Source organism: Poecilia mexicana, unplaced genomic scaffold (assembly GCF_051168715.1).
Source record: "Poecilia mexicana isolate PSO_F unplaced genomic scaffold, ASM5116871v1 scaffold_12, whole genome shotgun sequence".
Classification (NCBI taxonomy): domain Eukaryota; kingdom Metazoa; phylum Chordata; class Actinopteri; order Cyprinodontiformes; family Poeciliidae; genus Poecilia; species Poecilia mexicana.
Window position 1 is genome coordinate 1,577,264 of NW_028263381.1, and position 17,962 is coordinate 1,595,225.

The 17,962-nt window shown below is 39.6% G+C and overlaps 1 protein-coding gene across 1 annotated transcript; it reads left to right on the plus strand.

Annotated features, from left to right (window-relative positions):
• The first annotated feature begins 2,607 nt into the window (after positions 1–2,607).
• On the plus strand, positions 2,608–15,216 carry dbnla (drebrin-like a). The gene is made up of 19 exons (XM_088010722.1): positions 2,608–2,626; positions 2,777–2,907; positions 2,989–3,044; positions 4,157–4,269; positions 5,098–5,172; positions 5,268–5,408; positions 6,489–6,566; positions 6,651–6,802; positions 6,884–6,938; positions 8,573–8,650; positions 8,727–8,878; positions 8,960–9,014; positions 9,748–9,813; positions 11,642–11,750; positions 12,365–12,562; positions 12,944–13,012; positions 14,061–14,155; positions 14,345–14,420; positions 14,979–15,216. Exons 2-19 carry the CDS (start codon positions 2,825–2,827, stop codon positions 15,119–15,121), a joined length of 1,794 nt encoding a protein of 597 aa, XP_087866848.1. The 5' UTR covers positions 2,608–2,626; positions 2,777–2,824; the 3' UTR covers positions 15,122–15,216.
• Positions 15,217–17,962: the final 2,746 nt, after the last annotated feature.

Here is a 17,962-nt window from a genome sequence, read left to right on the forward strand (position 1 = left end):
GCCCCAGGCAAGAACAGGAGAGGAGGGACAGACTCCTCTACGGAGGGACAGGACAGGGTCCTCTACGGAGGGACACTCACCTCCGGGTGTCTGTATGGGACATTAAAATGAACTGAAGCTTTTGCTTCTCTGCCCTGACAAGATCCACAGGTTCAAGGCTGGCTGCCTCACAACTCCTACAGACTCTCGATCTGGACTTTGACTAATCCAGTTGTAACAACAGCAGATGTAATCCATTTTATTGTAACTCTGGCTGTTTGTTTTTGGAGTTGCTGTCTTGCTGAAAAATGAAGAGTTTTCCAGCCTCCAACAGGGTTTATGTATGACATAAACCCTGTTGGGTTTATGTCATACCCCCCCCCCCAAAAAAAAAAGAAATAACTTTTTGTGTAAAAAAGGCCATTATTTTAGGAAGGTGATCATATGTAATATAATATACTGCACAATGCCAGTACAGTGGTAATTACATACGTGAGAGATAACAGAAGTAATAAGAAGTGTTTCAGATATTTCAACAGTGTATTGATGACTCATTAACAGGTGGGCATTCCCTCATAGCCTGCACACCTTCAGTAAAATGTAGTTAATAAACAGCTGCATGATTTTAATGAAGAATCAGTTTTACTACAGCCTCAGGTACAGCTACACCCGTCTGTATTGTAACCTGACTTTGAGTCAAAGATCAGCAGAGCAGGAGCAGCAACATTCTGCAGCCATTGAACCGGAAGCATCCTGAGGGAAAGCAGACATTCTGGAAATGATACAGAGATGGTAGAAAACCTGGACTGAAGCTCGATGGCTGCTTCGCTTGAGTCTCAAGTCAGGTGAAGTTTATTTTTACAGCAGCAACAAGGCAGTTCAAAGTGCTTTAAACCATAAAAACATCAGACACCTCCTCTTTCTCAGAAGTTATTCTGAAAAACTGGAATAACTTCCAAAATGATCAACCCTCTGATCAACAGAGCATATTCATTTTATCACTTTGTCCTTTTAACAATTTGGATGGAGAAACTTGTCAACAAATAATCAATTCCAAAGTATATTACAATTTGTTCTAGTCTATAATGTCCGACTGTCCCAAGCCGTGGGAAGGAAATAATGTCAGAAATTGGAAATGTGGAAACGGAGGAAAGTTGCTTCAGCTGCTGTTGGAGCTTCCATCTGCGCTGCAGCTCCCCCTGCTGGGCGGACAAAGGAAGCTTCTGTGTTTTTCCACTGATTTGATAAATAAACACACCAGGAAGTGAAAAGAAAACGAGTGAAAAGAATGCAGTGTTACTGGTACCGATCTGTCAGATGCGGAAACCTCTTCCATACGTCTTAAGACTTGTATCCAGTCTTGCTAATTGAGCTTAACCTTTAAATTGTGTACTTGTGAACAACCCATTTTGTAAATATGTACTTATTTTATTTATTTTTTTACAAACTGTCAAAGGTACTGGTTCATACATTGAATTCAGGTGTTCTGGTCCCTTCCATGGCCAGAGGTGTAAACTCCATCAGACTGCCTCTACATGTAATGAGTCACTTTCAGGATCTCTGTGCCTTTCAGTGTGGTACCATGACACAGTGCTATCTGTGCAATAAATCCAGTCATGGAATTTTTTCACTGCTAAATATTCTGTATTGAACTGATCAATATCATAATGAAGCGGATGTGATTGACAATGGCATCTACACACCAATGAAGTGGTGGGTAAGAGTCAATGGATGCTGAGACAGCTTCTGATTAGCTAAAGAACGGCAAACAGAGAGCTTCTTGGAATGGATTACTATATCCTAGCAACTGAATTCAAGTCTTATCTTCAACAAATGCAATTCAGCGCTAAAAACATTTGTCACTACAAGACTCAGAGTAGTAGAGAACACATCTCTACCGCTCTAGAGAACAGTGATAAATCAGGGTTCTCTGTCTGAAGATCTCTTGAATGAATCTGGATTTGGAATTTCCCAGGAGAATTTGAATGAGTGTTTTGTTCAAAGTGTAAAGTTTGGAGCAGAGGTGGTGCACAATTGTCTTTTGGATTTGGTCCTTTGCTTCCAGTCAAGAATGGACCAAACCCAGTACAGCATCCCAGTACATTTTGAACAACTACAAGCTTGCGATTTTGTGGGAACAGTTCACACATTGCTAAATGATCCAGTCTGGATGTTTGTGTATGGAATGTAGGAACATTTGAAAGTCTGCACATCAGCAAACTGACTGTGATGAAATTATGTTACTTTTTCTTAAATCATAACGATGAGTCGGGTGTTCTTGTATTTTTATAATCTACTTGATTTTCAGCCCAGGTTAAGACCATCCATCCACAGTATCATTTATTCTCACTCATTGTTGTGTCACTCTTATGCCAGCTCTGTCCAAACTTGTTTTTGGGACTTGTGTTCCTTATATGCACAAAGAATGGCACACAATAGAAATCAGTCACACCCTTTTTGCTTTCCCTCAAATCACATGATGACACTTCCACCGAGGCTGCCAGGCCAACTCTGTTTTCAGGATACATTATATCTGCAGTGTAACAACGCTGACTCAGTGTAAGCAAAATGTGTTCTAATGGTCAGAGTAAATGAGCTGTGTTTCTCTGATGAGAGGAGGTGTGGAAGTCAGAGGGGAGGAACTTGTGTAAGAATGCAACTCTTCAGGTTTAAATCCACCAACCTGACTGGTCGGACACATCACTGTAGATGAGAATCTTTCTGAAGGATCACAAAAGTCAGTTTCTTTCCTCAAAGTGTGGAGGTTTTCATTCTGCTTTGCTCTGTCTTCTGACAGCATCAGATTCCCTGGCAACCTGTGTGGACTCTGGAAACCTGGACTACAATGGCAGTCAACCTGAGCAAGAACGGTTCAGCTCTGATGGCTGCCTATAAGAAGGTGGTGGATGCCAAATCAGACACGGACTGGTAAGCTGGTTCTGTCGAAAGCGAAAGCAACAAGACCTTCTTGTTTTCTGCAGTTCTTATTTATTAATGTTGTGCTTTCAGGGCTCTGTTTACCTATGAAGGCAACAGTAACGACCTTCGACTGGCAGAGACAGGAGGTGAGAGCTCATGATGATCTATGGATCTACATCACTGTGATGTACAATAGGATAAACAAGTATTTGATTCTGCTGGACCAATGAGCTTACACACTTTCAGAGACTGGATAGATCTGTAAACTATTGTTGCTACGCCTCAACTGTGAGGGACAGAATCCAGAAATAATCCAAAAAAAATCACATTGGATGAGTTTTTATTTTTCTTCTAACTGGAATGTTAGAATTTTACAATCAATTTATTTATATATCAGTCCTTAGTTTCCTTCTGCTTCACTCACCAGCATTTTTTTAATTTCTGTCTTCAGCACATTGCCACTTCTCATAAACCTGCCTGTTTAGATTGCTGAGATCCAACAAGGCAACCCAGACAACACAATCCCACTGAGCACACTTCAGCTTCACTTTTTGGTTGAGCTCTTTCTTTACAAAAAGAGATCAGAGCAGTGCCCACATTGCTACAGACAAAACCCAAGTTCCTTTATCCATTGTCCGCTGCAGGCTCCCATCACTCCTGAACAAAACACCAAGATACTCAAGTTGGGTTTATAGTAAATAGAATGGAGCATTCCTCTTAATCTGGTTGGGATCCATGGTCTCAGACTGAAATGAGTCATTCTTGTCCAAGTCTTTTTTAACTACATCTATTGATGTTTGATTATTTGTTTGGACTGATCTTACATTTGAAAGAGTCTGTCTATTTGCTTTCCTGAGCAATTCCACTCAAAAAGTTCTCCCTTCCAGTGGAGTCTGGATTTTCTCCCCATTACTCGGATTGTCTCCGGTTGATTTATGACTGAGCCAATCAGCAAATAGAAGGATAAGTTGTGAACGATGACGTCCAAAAGGCTATCTTATAAATGCATCAGAAATCTAATGTTGCATTAGAGCGGTGGTTCTCAGCCCTGGTGCTCAGGGACTTAGGTGTTTGATTACTGATGTACACCTTACATCTGTAATTTAAATGTCTTATGCTTTATATCAGGTCTGCTGGAGCAGGAAAGCATCTAAACCATCGGGATAGTAGTTCTGCTTGGTCCAGTGTTGGGACCCACCATATTAGAGAAACATAAGGTCATGTTAAATAACAGACTCCTGTTCTGGTGTGTGTTCAGGTGGAGGGTTGGAGGAGTTGGTGGAGGAGCTGAACAGTGGGAAGGTCATGTATGCCTTCTGTCGAGTCCCAGATCCTAACTCTGGCCTGCCTAAATATGTCCTTATAAACTGGGTGAGTCACAAACACACACACACACACACACACACACACACACACACACACACACACACACACACACACACACACACGCACGCACACACACACACACACACGCACACACACACACGCACACACACACACACACACACACACACACACACACACACACACACACACACACACACACACACAGATTCCCATACTACAACAGGAGAAGAAAGTTATTAAAATCATTACTACTGTAATTTCCTAACTTTTGCGCACACCTAATTTTAAAAAGAAAAAAAATAATTGCACATATACACACCACTTTTCTATGAGCTGCAGCCAGGAGTCCAAGCATGAGATATTTACACAGAAAGATTTTTAAACTTTTATTTAAATATTTAGCAGTGACATACATGAACTGTATATGATTTTTTCATAACAGCATCTGTAACACGGCTGCTCAAACACTGACCTCTTTCTTCAGCTTCCTCCTGCACAGAAACCACTAAGTCATCTTCCTTAACAGGAGGATCTTCTTCTTAACTTTGGGTCAGGTTGTTTGGATCGGATACTTAACCAAGTCACAATTTGAAAACTCCATTTGTTGCTTATCTTATGTTGTCTTAGATAAAACTTTGTTTCATGTGTCAAAACATCAAAGTGTGGCAAAAAAGCTAAAGTTGAAAAAGCTTGTAGAGCAAACACTTCACAGCACTGTCTAACCTCTCCAAGACAGGCTGGCTTTCCAGTTAATTCACAAAAAAAATGACACAGATTTTCATTTTCTGTCAATAATAATGCAAAACCTGATGAAAAAAAACACATGTAGATTATGAATGTTCGTGTATGTAGACTGGTGAAGGGGTGAAGGACTCTCGTAAAGGAATGTGTGCCAACCATCTCAGCGCCATAGCAAATTTTTTGAAGGTAGGTGTGATTCTGCTATGTTGTGATTGGATGGTTTGAAAGCAGTTAAACGTCCTGTCTCCTTCCCTCTAACGTCTTGATGTGACTGATCTTAGGGAGCTCACGTTACCATAAACGCTCGCACAGAGGAGGACGTGGAGCCAGAGACCATTTTGACTAAAGTTGCAAAAGCCTCCGGAGCCAATTATAACTTTCACAAACAGCAAAATTACATCGATGCACCAAGAGGACCAGTGGTGAGGAGACACAAAACTCTCAGACATACCGTCTTAAAGTTTCTTTTGTCATCAGACCCTCATAGGTTCTGTCTTTGTCAGCAATTTCACAGCTGCTGTTCAGACTTTATCACAGACATGATGAAATCTTAACACATGTACTTAATATCATTTTATCAAGATCAGAGGACTCCAAAGCACTTCACACTACATTCATCCATGCACACTTTCACATGCTGATGGGCGTGGCCACAGCAGTCCTTAGGCAGTCTGGCTGCTCTGCACCAGCAGGCAAGGCGGACACAACAAGACACAAGAGCCGGAATTGAACGAGCAACCTGCCAACTGCAGAATGAACCCCTTCCACTGTCACCACCATCGTCCCATGAGTCCAGAAAGAGTTCTACTGGAAGGCTTAGGCTTAGTTGAAACATTTCGATTTGATGCAACCAAATACCACAAAGCCAGTTATAGACAGTCTAACTAAATCAACTTAATATAGAATAACCCTTTACAGAAAGAATAAATGGCTAAGTAAAGGAAATTACACAAAAAATGTACTCATCCATAGATCGGATGATTCTCAGACCTGTTTTTCTTTTTCTTTGAAAAAGAGATTTTGAAGTGTTCGGATACAGTATGTACAGTTCATGTTAAATTGAATGACCAATGTGGAATTCTTTTGAAATTGAGAATTCCTCAGGACATGATTTGATTTGTATTAAGGATGATATTTCAAGATAGTACTTGGAAATATAATTTGCATTTTAAACAGTCTAACTAAATCATAACCTTTCAGTTTTAGAAAGGTTATGTGCTGCAACTTCAACTTCAACTTTTTTTGTTTTTTGCAATTTGCAACTTTGACTGCAACTTTACAAAAAATGTGGAGCAAAATCAGTAACTATAGGCTGCAACAATTACAAAAAAACATTGCAACATCCTGGAGAGACTGACTGTTGGTTCACGTGTGATGACTCCACCTCTACCCTTTGTTTTGACTATTCTTTTTGAGTATTAATCTTTGTGCTCAGCATTTTTTGCCGGTCAATATAGAAATTTTCACATGTTCAACCAATTTCTCCTTTGCTTGTATACCAGGGTTCTGTGTACAGAAAAGTCAATGCTGTGGAGGAAATCCAGCAAACCAACAAGGATAACTTCTGGGACCAGGCTCAGGTTTGTTCCTTCATACACAACCAGCAGCCTTACAAACACAAGCATCTGCATCTGCAAATGTGACAAATGTCTGTCTTTTCTCAGCGGGATGAGGAGCTACGTCGAAAGGAGGAGAGAAAGAGAGCGGAGCAGGAGAGGCAGAATGCGAAGAGGGAAATGAGGGAGTTGGATGAGAAACAGGCAAAAGAGAGGGAGAGAAGAACGAAGGACAGAGCTCATCAGATTGAACTAGAGAGGTGAGTTAGAACTGCACAGTAACATGCAAACCAAGCAGCTAAAGACTCAGTGGGAATGTTTGTATGTTTTTTACATGACAGGAGCCTTCAGAAAAGAAGAGAAGAAGAGAATAGAGATGGGGAGCAACAGCGACTGGTGAGTTAAGCTGTTACCTTAAACTGAATGGTTGGTAATAGAGGTATAGTACTGCATATTTTGATGAAGATCTGATATCAAGTAACTACAATCATGCCAATAAACTGATAATGACACTTTCTGTTATTTTATTTTGATATATTATCAAATGTCTGACCTTTTGGTCTTTTGTGTTTTTTCATTTGAATTATTTTTATTAAAACCAGGGAGATAAATTAGTCAAAGTTTATGTCAACAAAATACTTTAATAACATATTAATATGAAAATTGAACAAGTGTTTGTGTATTTTTTTCATAGATAAAGTGCAAAAAATTATAATTTGAGAGAAAATTAGAACAAAATCTCTTTTTAAGGTAACGTTAAAAAAAAAACTATTATACAAAAATAAGCCGAAGTTTCAAAACAGAACCTTAAACTAAAACAGCAGTCTTACTGTGTTAGTATCAATCCAATACTCATACCGGCTTGGTATTAACATTAATGTAGACACTAGTAATCAATTTAATACAGGGGTTTTAGTGAGGAACGCTAACTAGCAATGAACTTTTACACTGGGGCGTTGGTGGAAATGACTAGGCAGCCAGAAGGACACAATGGGGCCAGTCTGTAGCCATCACTGGGCAAGAGGCTTGGTTCACCCTGGACACAACACCAGGTTTTGTTGCAGGTACATTTTCCACATCAGAGTAATTATTAGGAATGAACTAATATGACAATTTGAGCCAATCAATCAATCAATCAATCAATCAATCAATCAATCAATCAATCAATCAATCAATCAATCAATCAATCAATAAATCATGTATTGCACATTTCACCAACGAGGCAGTTCAAAGTGCTTCACATCATAAAAACACAAAATAAAAAGTCATTAAAACATTCAGTCATCAGTTGAGAAACCAGTGACAAACATTACATTTTGATCTGTGCAACATCAACATCATCACTATGCATCAAAACATTGGTCAATGTTTCATTTATTATGGTTATAAAGCAACTCTGAACAGGTTGGTTTTTAGTCTAAATTTAAAGGAACTCAGTGTTTCAGCTGTTTTCCAGTTTTCTGGAAGTTTGTTCCAGATGTGTGATGCATAGAAGCTGAATGCTACTTCTCCATGTTTGGTTCTGGTTCTGGATACTGAGTAAAACCAGAACCAGAATCTGAGAGATCTGGAAGATTGATAAGACAACAGCAGATCTTTAATGTATTGCGGTGCTAAACCGGTCAGTGATTTATAAACTAACAGTATTTTAAAGTCTATTCTCTCAGTCAAAGGACTGTAACTGGGTGATGTAGAACTGGTGATGTTCTCTGTCTCCCTGGTTTTAGTCAGAACTCTAGCAGCAGCGTTCTGGATCAGCTGCAACTGGAGGATTGATTTGTTTGTCAGACCCATGAAGACACTGTTGCAATACCCAATAATAAAACTGCTGTTATGGTAGTATTTGTCAATATCATATATATATGGTATTTATTTGCCCAAACTTTTGACACTGTGTAAAACTGACCACAACACCTACATTGCTTTTGCATTTGTTTTTGTGTACTAATCTTTGTGATGAGTACGTTTTTCCAGGAAATGTAGAAATTGTCACAACATGTTCACCAGTTTCTAATGTGCTTATATTACAGGGTTCTGTGTACAGAAAAATCAATGCTGCAGAAGAGATCCAGCAAACCAACAAGGATAACTTCTGGGACCAGGCTCAGGTTTGTTCCTTCATACACAACCAGATGCAGATTTGTCACATCTGCATCTGCAAATGTGACAAATGTCTTTTCTCAGCGGGATGAGGAGCTACGTCGAAAGGAGGAGAGAAAGAGAGCAGAGCAGGAGAGGCAGAATGCGGAGAGGGAAAGGAGGGAGTTGGATGAGAAACAGGCAAAAGAGAGGGAGAGAAGAACGAAGGACAGAGCTCATCAGATTGAACTAGAGAGGTGAGTTAGAACTGCACAGTAACATGCAAACCAAGCAGCTAAAGACTCAGTGGGAATGTTTGTATGTTTTTTACATGACAGGAGCCTTCAGAAAAGAAGAGATGAAGAGGAACGAGAAAGGGAGCAACAGCGAGTGGTGAGTGAAAACATTAGAGATGTGACTGAAGGTCTTCAAGGACTATTCCAGGTTGGTTCTCTCTGGGGGCTTTCCATCTGCCCTTGTCCTTGTCCTAAATTCTGCACATGTGCTGAAAGAAATCAAGCAAATAATAAGTAAAATGAACTGTTGGATGTCAGGGGAGACACATTTGAGTGTAAATTATTCATTGAAAAGTAACAGAAACAACAACCAGGATAGTTGAGGTGATCCAGGCTGCCTGACTGGGAAAGCACCTATGGTAAATACCATTTATCAGCTGTTCAGGTATCTGCTCATCCAGCACATCTGAGGCACGTACTGGACACCAAAACATCCCATCTACACTCTACATCTCAGCTTTGCTACCATTTGACTTCTCTGGGGATGGAAAGTAGACTTGAACCAGAAGGCCTGGGTGGTCTGGACGGTTGATACAACAGCAACAGGCTTTATAAAAGTGATTTATAAACGTTTAGAAAGGCAAAAAGTATCAAAGTGAAAACTGAGGATGTGAAAACAAGACAAGTACAGTAAGTAATGGTTGTCTTACACTTCCACTGTGTGTGGATTATCTCTTCCTCATTAGTCTTCCCCCAGTCAATGGTTTCCTGTTGTTAGAGTTCTTGGTTCAGAGTGAGTTCCAAGATATTTTACATATGATGTTTAAATTTTTTTCAATTCTTATGTTCTTCTGCAGATAATGGATTTAATTTTCTTGTCCATGTTGTAGAATGAGCAGGAAAATTCGAAGAAGGTAACAGGAATCAATGCTGCAGCATCTGTGCAGAAAGCTAATGTAAGTATGACTGACTGGCTGTAGCTCATTAAAAACACTTGTATTCACTAACCACTCAATCCAGTTATTCAGATCCTTTCCATGAACAGAGGCGTACAGAATCCAGCAGGTAGCAGTCATGCAGACTGCTTCTCAAATGTGTGGAATAAGTCTTGGAATTTCCTCACTACTAAATATCCCATCAGGCTCACTGGACACTAGAGCAGTTGAGACATGTACTCTGTAGTAATGAATTATGCGACTGTCTGGGTTTGGCAGTTGCCATCTAAACCGTACTTACCAGACTGCACTGTGTGGTGAAGTTGTCTTTCAGGAGTTGGGCTTAGCTCTACAGTTCCAATGATAGTAACTGTTAATACTGCAGCTAACATTGAGGTTAGGCCTTCCCGTCTAACATCAATGTCTGACCTCACATATGCACTTCTGGAAGAATGGTCAAGAGCTCCCATAAAACCATGTGGATGCTATGCAACATAGTATCACATTAAACCCTGTGGATCAAGAGTGTGTCTTCACATGTGTGTGAAGGCAGATGAGTAAATATTTTAGGTAATTTAGTAACTGTTTGTGTCCAAGTTGGATTCTACTGTTTTTCCAAATGTCTACAGGCAGTATTATGTAAAATCAAACTTTCTGACCTCCACATCATGTTATAAAGTTATTCCCTAATCAAAAACATACCTGGTGTGTTACCTTGATAGTTCGGTGCATGTTTAATCTCCATGGCAACCATTCAGCTGTGCAAAACACCTGCTTGTCATAAAATGGTGTGGTAGGTGGTGAGGAGAGACGCCGAGACCCAGGTAAGGTGATGAGTAAGATGAGTTTAATGATGAATATGCTCGATAAACAGTCCAGGACAGGCAGCACGGCGAGAGGCAAGCACACAGCTAGATGCCGGTAGCACTGACAACAAAGACTGACACGATGAGCTAATGCCAGCACAGGACTTCACAGTACAACTGTGCGGGCAGACTAACAAAGACGACGTGGACGTACGTTACACAAACTTAGACAAGGACCTGACAAGGAACACAGACAACAGGTGAGACTAAATACACTGGGAGGGTAATCACAGGAACGAGACACAGCTGGGATCAATCAACGGGGAGGACAGGACAGAAACTCACAGGGAAACAGGACTAAACACAGAAAATGTCAAAAATAAACACACAGAACATTACACTGCTTGCACCTCGCCTCGCCCTCAAGGCGAAGCTCCTCCTCAGGGATTCAGTTTCTAAGCTTCTGCCTCACAGAGCAGCCCTCCCTCACTGAGCTCCTTCAGACTAGCCACCAGTAGTTAGCAAACTGTGCACATATTAAGCTCAGTATACAATCTTTAATAGAGGAGCCATGTTGTGATTACTTCCTGAAGGCAGAGTTTCAGAAGGAGCAGGAGTTTTTAAAGAGGCAGAAGCCCAATTTCAAGTCATTAAATCAGGAAGCAAAATGTCCTTTATGTCATATTTGATATGTACAACATTTTTATAAAAACAGATTGTAACATAGTTACATAAAATGGCAACATGTGCAGGAAAAATACATAGTACTGCCCCTTTAACAATTCAAAATACCACTTTATCCAGCAGGATTAGAAAACTACACCACAGTGACAAGTTCAGAACATTCTGAAATCGGAGGTAAAAATTGTGGTTTAAGTATCAGACTCGAAAATCATTTTATTATCCTGCACTTTTTTTCAGGCATTAGACCAAAAGCTTTTTGATTGGCTGTTTCTCTTTACATCTAAATGTACCATAGCAGATGATCTCTCCTTTAGATTTTCAGACTCTAACAGGTCATGTGTCTTTTCTTTCATTCACAGGAGGCAAAGTCTCTGATTTCTCAGAGAGCGTTCAATCCCAGAGACATCTTCAAGCAGAGGGAGCAGAGTTTTGAGGCCGACACACCGTCTCCTGTTACATCCAGACCAGGTCAGAAACACAACAAACTGACACTCAGAGGGGGCAGAGCACCCACACATTGTACTCAAGTAAGAGTAGCACTACTTCAACATATTTTTACTCAAATAAAAGTAAAAAGTAGCCGTCCAAGAAATGACTCAAGGAAGAGTAAAAAAGTATCTGGTAAAAAGTATTTTCAATTCCAGAGTAATTGATAAAGTTATCAACCATTTAATATTTAAAAGTTACATCATCAGATGGACCAAATATAAAGAAATTGTGATATTTTAAGGACCAAAATGACAATTCATATAACAAAAAAAAAAAACAACAACAACAAAATCAAGCAAAAGAATAATGTTCCAAATCAATTTCTTTCAATTGAAACTTAAACAAAAACTGCAGGTCTGTGTTTGTGTCTGGTGAATTTTTGATTAAAACATGTTTGTTCTTCATTCAGTGGGTAAAGAATCCAAAGATTTTACTGAATTAAGAGCGACTTCATAATGAAATTACTCAAATAAAAGTAGAAAAAACAGTGTAGTAAAAACACTCCTAAAAGTAACTAGTTTCTACAGTACCTCTGCTGACACTAAGCCACCTGCAGCAGAATTGATGGTTGATGTTCCTGTTTTTGCCTTCAGGGAAGCTCCAAAGTAAATTTTTGTCTCAGAAATTGTTTGAGCCTGAAGAAGCAGTGAAGCCTCAGAGTCCTCCGCCGGACGTCCACTACCCAGTGACCAACCCCTTCTCCTCAGCCACACCTGAACTGCCTTCATTTCCTGCTGCAGCTTTCTTGCCCACCCTCCAAGAGACGGTGACTTCACATGAGCAGCCTGCAGGTCAGACACACTTCCTGTTGAGCTCTATATATGCAAGTGTCAGTAATTTAATCATGATCATTTCCATTCAGGTATGATTAGCCTGGATCAGATGTCAGCAAATTGCTGCCAGAAATATTGCAGCAGTTTTCTGCACTGAACTTTTCTTTTTGAATAGTTTGTGTTTGGATAATTTGTCTTTTTGGCTGTCGCTGCTGATTATCTCTACATCACAGTTAATCTGGTCGTTTTATTTTTGCAAGTATTTTTAGACCTACGTTTCCTTTAAGATGGCTTCCACTAAATCATCCCAGCTACTTATGGTAGCTGCGCCACCGTTAGCGAACCGAGGCTGTACTGTGTTGAGTTGAATGTTTCTGTTTTTCTCCTGTCTGATTACAGAGGACGGTTCCACTGAGGAGGCAGAGTGGTCAGATGAGTTTGATGATGATGCAGATGAAATGACTGCAGGTATGATGGCTGTAACATCACCAAACATCATGTTGACCTTTTACACCCCAAAATGCATCATTTGTGTTTTCCTTTCAAGTTCTGTTAAACATGAGCTATAAAGCTCAACACTGCTAACACTCAGTAGGAGGTCAGTCAGTCAGCCAGTCAGTCGTCTTGACCTGGATGGTTGTAGGTTTAATTCCAGCTTCCTGTTGTCACACGTTTAAAATTTTAATTTTGTTGTGCTTTCTTTCTTGAACAATGACAATAAAATAAGGATTTACTTATCAATAAGCTGCCTTATTGGTAAGTAAATAAACATGTTTGTGTATTTGTGATTGGTGAGCATGTCAGGAAAACCACAATATCAGTTCACTCCATTCACCATTCAGGCTTCATTTTAGAAAATCCAAACATTTACATGCTTTTATTCCAACTCTATTAGCCAGAAATTGTAAATTTCCAGTGCCAGGAAACTCTAAACCCAGTTAGTCTGCTAAAGAATGAAAAAAGATAAGTTTTTATGGCATCTCATGGAAAAGAAACCAACATTTTAAATCTCTACACTGAAGAAGCCAACTGGTTAAAGTAATTGCTATGGACAATTGATGTTTACTCATGAGTTTACTGCAGCATCACCGTTAAAAGTTAAACAGCGATATTTGATATTTAGGTTTAGCCTGTCACGTAGAAAAAATGTGGAAGTTTGTTTTTCAAAGATACAGATACAGATTCACACCATGTTATTGACATATTTATAATTATCAGAGTTCCAAATTAAATATTTCATTCATAAGCAAACATCAGTTTCTCCCAAGACATACAGTGTCATTTGTGGTTGTTAAAAAAATGATAAAAATTATTTTGCATGGCAGCTTAAAGCATGACTCCAAACCAATGAGAACAGAAGCATTTTGGTTCTCCAGGTTCTACCTAAAGCAGACTTCTAACAACCTTTCTGAGGCGACGGTACGACCAGACAGAGAACTCTTCTCTGGATCTGGAAAACGTTTTCCTTGTGATTCATCTGTTGCCATGTTTATTCATTCCTGTCATTCTCCCACAGCTGAAAGTCCAGTTCAGCAGGATCTGTACCAGAGTCCAGATCCAGTTGGCACTGCTGACAATCTGTATGAGAATATTTACCAGGATCAGACAGAGGTGAGTCTGCTCTGTGTGTCAGAGGATGGTACCTGGACACCCATGAGTGTTTGTGACCCATCTGGATGACAGTAATGGGGTTTATGTGCTTTCAGCTTATTGTCATGGTTTCCATATCATTTGCATAGATTTATCTGTGTATGGAGCCTTTAAATATAATGAAATGTTGTTGATGTTTTTGAATTTTAGTCTCAGGACTATAATAATCCAGGTGATGGAGAACAGCAGCGGTACAAGGCCAGGGCTTTGTATGACTACCAGGCTGGTAAGGAAACACATCATGCTTGTCTTCATGTTGGAGCTGTACTGATACAGACGACTGTGACGCTGCTGCAGAGTCTCTTTACAGTTTACAGTTTAAACTCCCTCACTGTTTGCTCCTTGCTCTGTTATTCCATGTTGCCCCTCGTTTCATGTTTTGGTTTCCAGCTTTTGTAAATGTTTTGGACTCCATTCATTAAATTGTGTCTTGTATGACGTCCCGTTCTGCTGTCTGCACTTTGGTTCTACTCCTTCCTCCCATCTGACAGTTTAAAGGCAGTACTCAGTTGATGTGAACCTTACAGACATTGAAGAATGTAAACAAAAAAACCCTCATTATTCTGGCACTGAGTTGGTGACTCCATGTGAACTCAAACTGAGATGTCCTTTTAAAGTAGTGTATGTAAACTCCTTTTTTCATCTGTGTGTATTATTATTGCTTAAATGTTATCTGACAGATCCGTCACAAAAGCATGCAAGTTAAAAAAGTTAAAGAATGAAAGATAACAGCATCTGGACTTTCCATTTTTTCCTTCTTACCTGGATTGCCTGTCATCCACAGCTGATGACACTGAGATCACCTTTGACCCAGATGACATCATAACAGAGATAGAGATGCTGGATGAAGGCTGGTGGAGAGGCTTTGGACCTGATGGGAACTACGGCCTGTTCCCTGCAAACTATGTGGAGCTCCTTAATGACTAAACAGTGGCAGTCATTATATGAAAATGGATTATTAACTTTTTCATGTCTTTGTTTACCACCCGCTTGGAAAATAAATGAATAAAATGTTACCAATCTTCAGTCTCACTCTGCAATGTTCCCTTAAAGGAAAATGCCTGTTTCTTGTTAAAGTTCTTGTTCAAATCAAATGTGACCAACACTCTTGGTTGCGGAACAAAAATGTTGGGTAAAAATACAACTAATCTGAAATGACATCTGCAGACAAGTTGCCCAGAACCCCATGAAAAACTAAGAATTTTAGGGCAAACATATTAGCTAATATTATGTTCTTTACTGTGCTAAAATATACCACCACTTTTCTGTTAAGTTATTGTTACAGGCTAAAATCAGCGGTGTTTGACATAGCTCAAATGCGACAAACAACGGGAGATGTGTGCAGTCAAAAACGATGTAGAAAGCAAAACGCTTTAAATTAAATTACTGAAGGTTTTACCAGGTTCTCATGTGTCCCAAGTTTGTTAATTATTGGAGCTATGGCTAAATGGATGACCACTTACCACCATGGAAGATGAGAACTTTCTTCTTATAATGGAAATAATAGATGGAGAGCTGACTATTCAAAAGGAAAACAGAAAAACAAGCATTCTAATAGACAATTATTATGAAAGTGAAATAGAAAAAAATCCATAAAGATTGTCTGCTACCCAGAAGATCTCTGTTGGCATTGATAAAAAAGGCATTGATAAAAAAAGGTCTGACTGCATCATTACTGGCTATAAGTTCAAGGAATTTTTGTGTTCAACTAAGTAAACCAGAGAAGGTATTGTTGGGCCTTGAACCAGCACCACACTCACACACTGCAGTCAATCAAAATATGTGGAAAAATGTATGCATGAAAAAGAGAAAGTCATCACAACTATGATGACTAAATTATGACTAAAACTTAATGACATTTTAGTCAAAATTCTAAGATCAGAACTAAATAAAAATTTGCTATCAAAATGAACTGGATTATTCCTTGGTACCGGGTGAAGGAAAGTGGAATTATGTCGGCTCCATGTCTTCGGTGCAGCAGGTGTAGATGACAGCTCAAAGCGGATCTACCTGTATTATCTATCTGTATGATGCAGGTGAGGCGTCCATCTTGTTGGTCATCTAGTTGTAGCTCACAGATGACATTTATTTTTTGGCTTTGCTCCGAGGCAGTTATAGGGATCTGAGTTGCTTGTTGTTTTGAGGCAATTTAGTCAATTCATCAGAACCTGCATTGGTTACAATATTAACCTGCAGTTGAGAAAACCCTCAATTCTGTCAATTCAAAATCCACTTTTTTTCCCCACGCATCAGTTTTGAACTCCAAGTTCAGCTATGCTGAAATCGCAAGTAGACAAGTCAAAATGTTTGGTACTAGCGTGTGTTAATGCACACGATATGTTATATCGCCCCAGCATCAGAACCTCTTCGAAGTGTCTGGTTAAACTGAATTTTTTGGGGGGAATGTCCCCAAATCAGGACTGTTTCAGCAAACCTTCGCCAGTATCAAGAGTGATTTTCTGAAAGACTTCGTCTGATTGAAGGTCAGCTCTTTTTGTCAGAGGAAATGAGGGACAGAGCAAAGCAATAAGTGGCATGATGCTAGTTTTGTCGCTGGTCATGTTGGTTAATGTCCTTCATCTTTGTGTTCTCTATTACCCCTTATTGGGCCAGCTGTTTTCTGTTTCTTGATTACTTCCCTTTATCTATTTAAGTTCACCTGTGCCTCTCCTTTGCTGGGTCAGATTCTCTGTTGCGTTTCCCTGAGCTGGCTCTGCTTTTGTACTCTTGCACACTGTTTGGTTCCTGACCATTAAAGAGATTGTTTGGACTCACCTGGTCGTTGCCCTGGTCTTCCTCTCTGTTCTGTGGCTTCCCCTGACAATAATCTAACAATACTAAAATGATAGCCAAGCTTATTTTATACATGAATTTTGTGTGTTAACATCCCTGGCCATTGGTTTGATAGTAGCACTGAGCCTTCTGCTTCAGTTAGCACTGCGTGCTAGCTTTTAGCTGCCTCCATAACTGTACTCCATGTTTTGGATATTGTGTTTTTGTCTAGGGAACAAAATGACCCAAATGCTTTGACATTCTTGACGCCCTGTAGCTAACTCCTGACCCCATGCCTTCATAGAGCAATCATTCCAGGGCATTTGATTCTGACCAATCAGAATCAAACGCCATATTTATAACCGGTTGCAATTTGTCTACAAGTACACGCCCCTTATCTGCAGGAACTGAACTCTGACAATATTGCCAGTGTTATCATAGCAAACACGCTGCAGTCAGAGATTTTGAGGAAAATAATAGGAAACCATGGTCCATGTTTTTAGTGGTTAATATAGAATCCCAACAGCCGTTACCCAGCTCATATGAAGGGTGGAATATAATTATATTTCCAAAACCCAAACAATGCCTGGAATAACGCAAGAAATGAATCAGTTGACCTCATGTCCAGTTGAATGAAACTGATCAACAGCAACTACTACATTACTCAGCACGAAGATAACCGGTGTTCTATCAGTGCTACCTCGTCAGATTTTCCTACCGTAGCACGGATAGATAGTATCTGGTGCTATGCGTCCAAAACTGCTACCGAAATGTTTACAAACCAAAAACCATAGCGGGTTGTGTTAATGTTGAATATCTGTTAACATTATTTGAGTTACGGGACTGAAGTGGAAGCTTAGGAGTTATGCTTAGCTTAGCATTGGAACAATTTACATACAAGACGAAACAACAAGCTCACTTCCATCAACTGAATATCCTACCTCTTTAAAATGAAAAGTGTGGATAAATAAAATATAATAATCAAGTATATTCATT

What these genes read in the sequence shown, in the direction of transcription:
- dbnla (XM_088010722.1), top strand. Translation starts at nt 2,825, where the DNA reads ATGGCAGTCAACCTGAGCAAGAACGGTTCAGCTCTGATGGCTGCCTAT. An exon ending in TCGACTGGCAGAGACAGGAG is followed by an intron (nt 3,045 to 4,156) that starts GTGAGAGCTCAT and finishes GTGTGTGTTCAG; the next exon opens with GTGGAGGGTTGGAGGAGTTG. An exon ending in ATGCACCAAGAGGACCAGTG is followed by an intron (nt 5,409 to 6,488) that starts GTGAGGAGACAC and finishes CTTGTATACCAG; the next exon opens with GGTTCTGTGTACAGAAAAGT.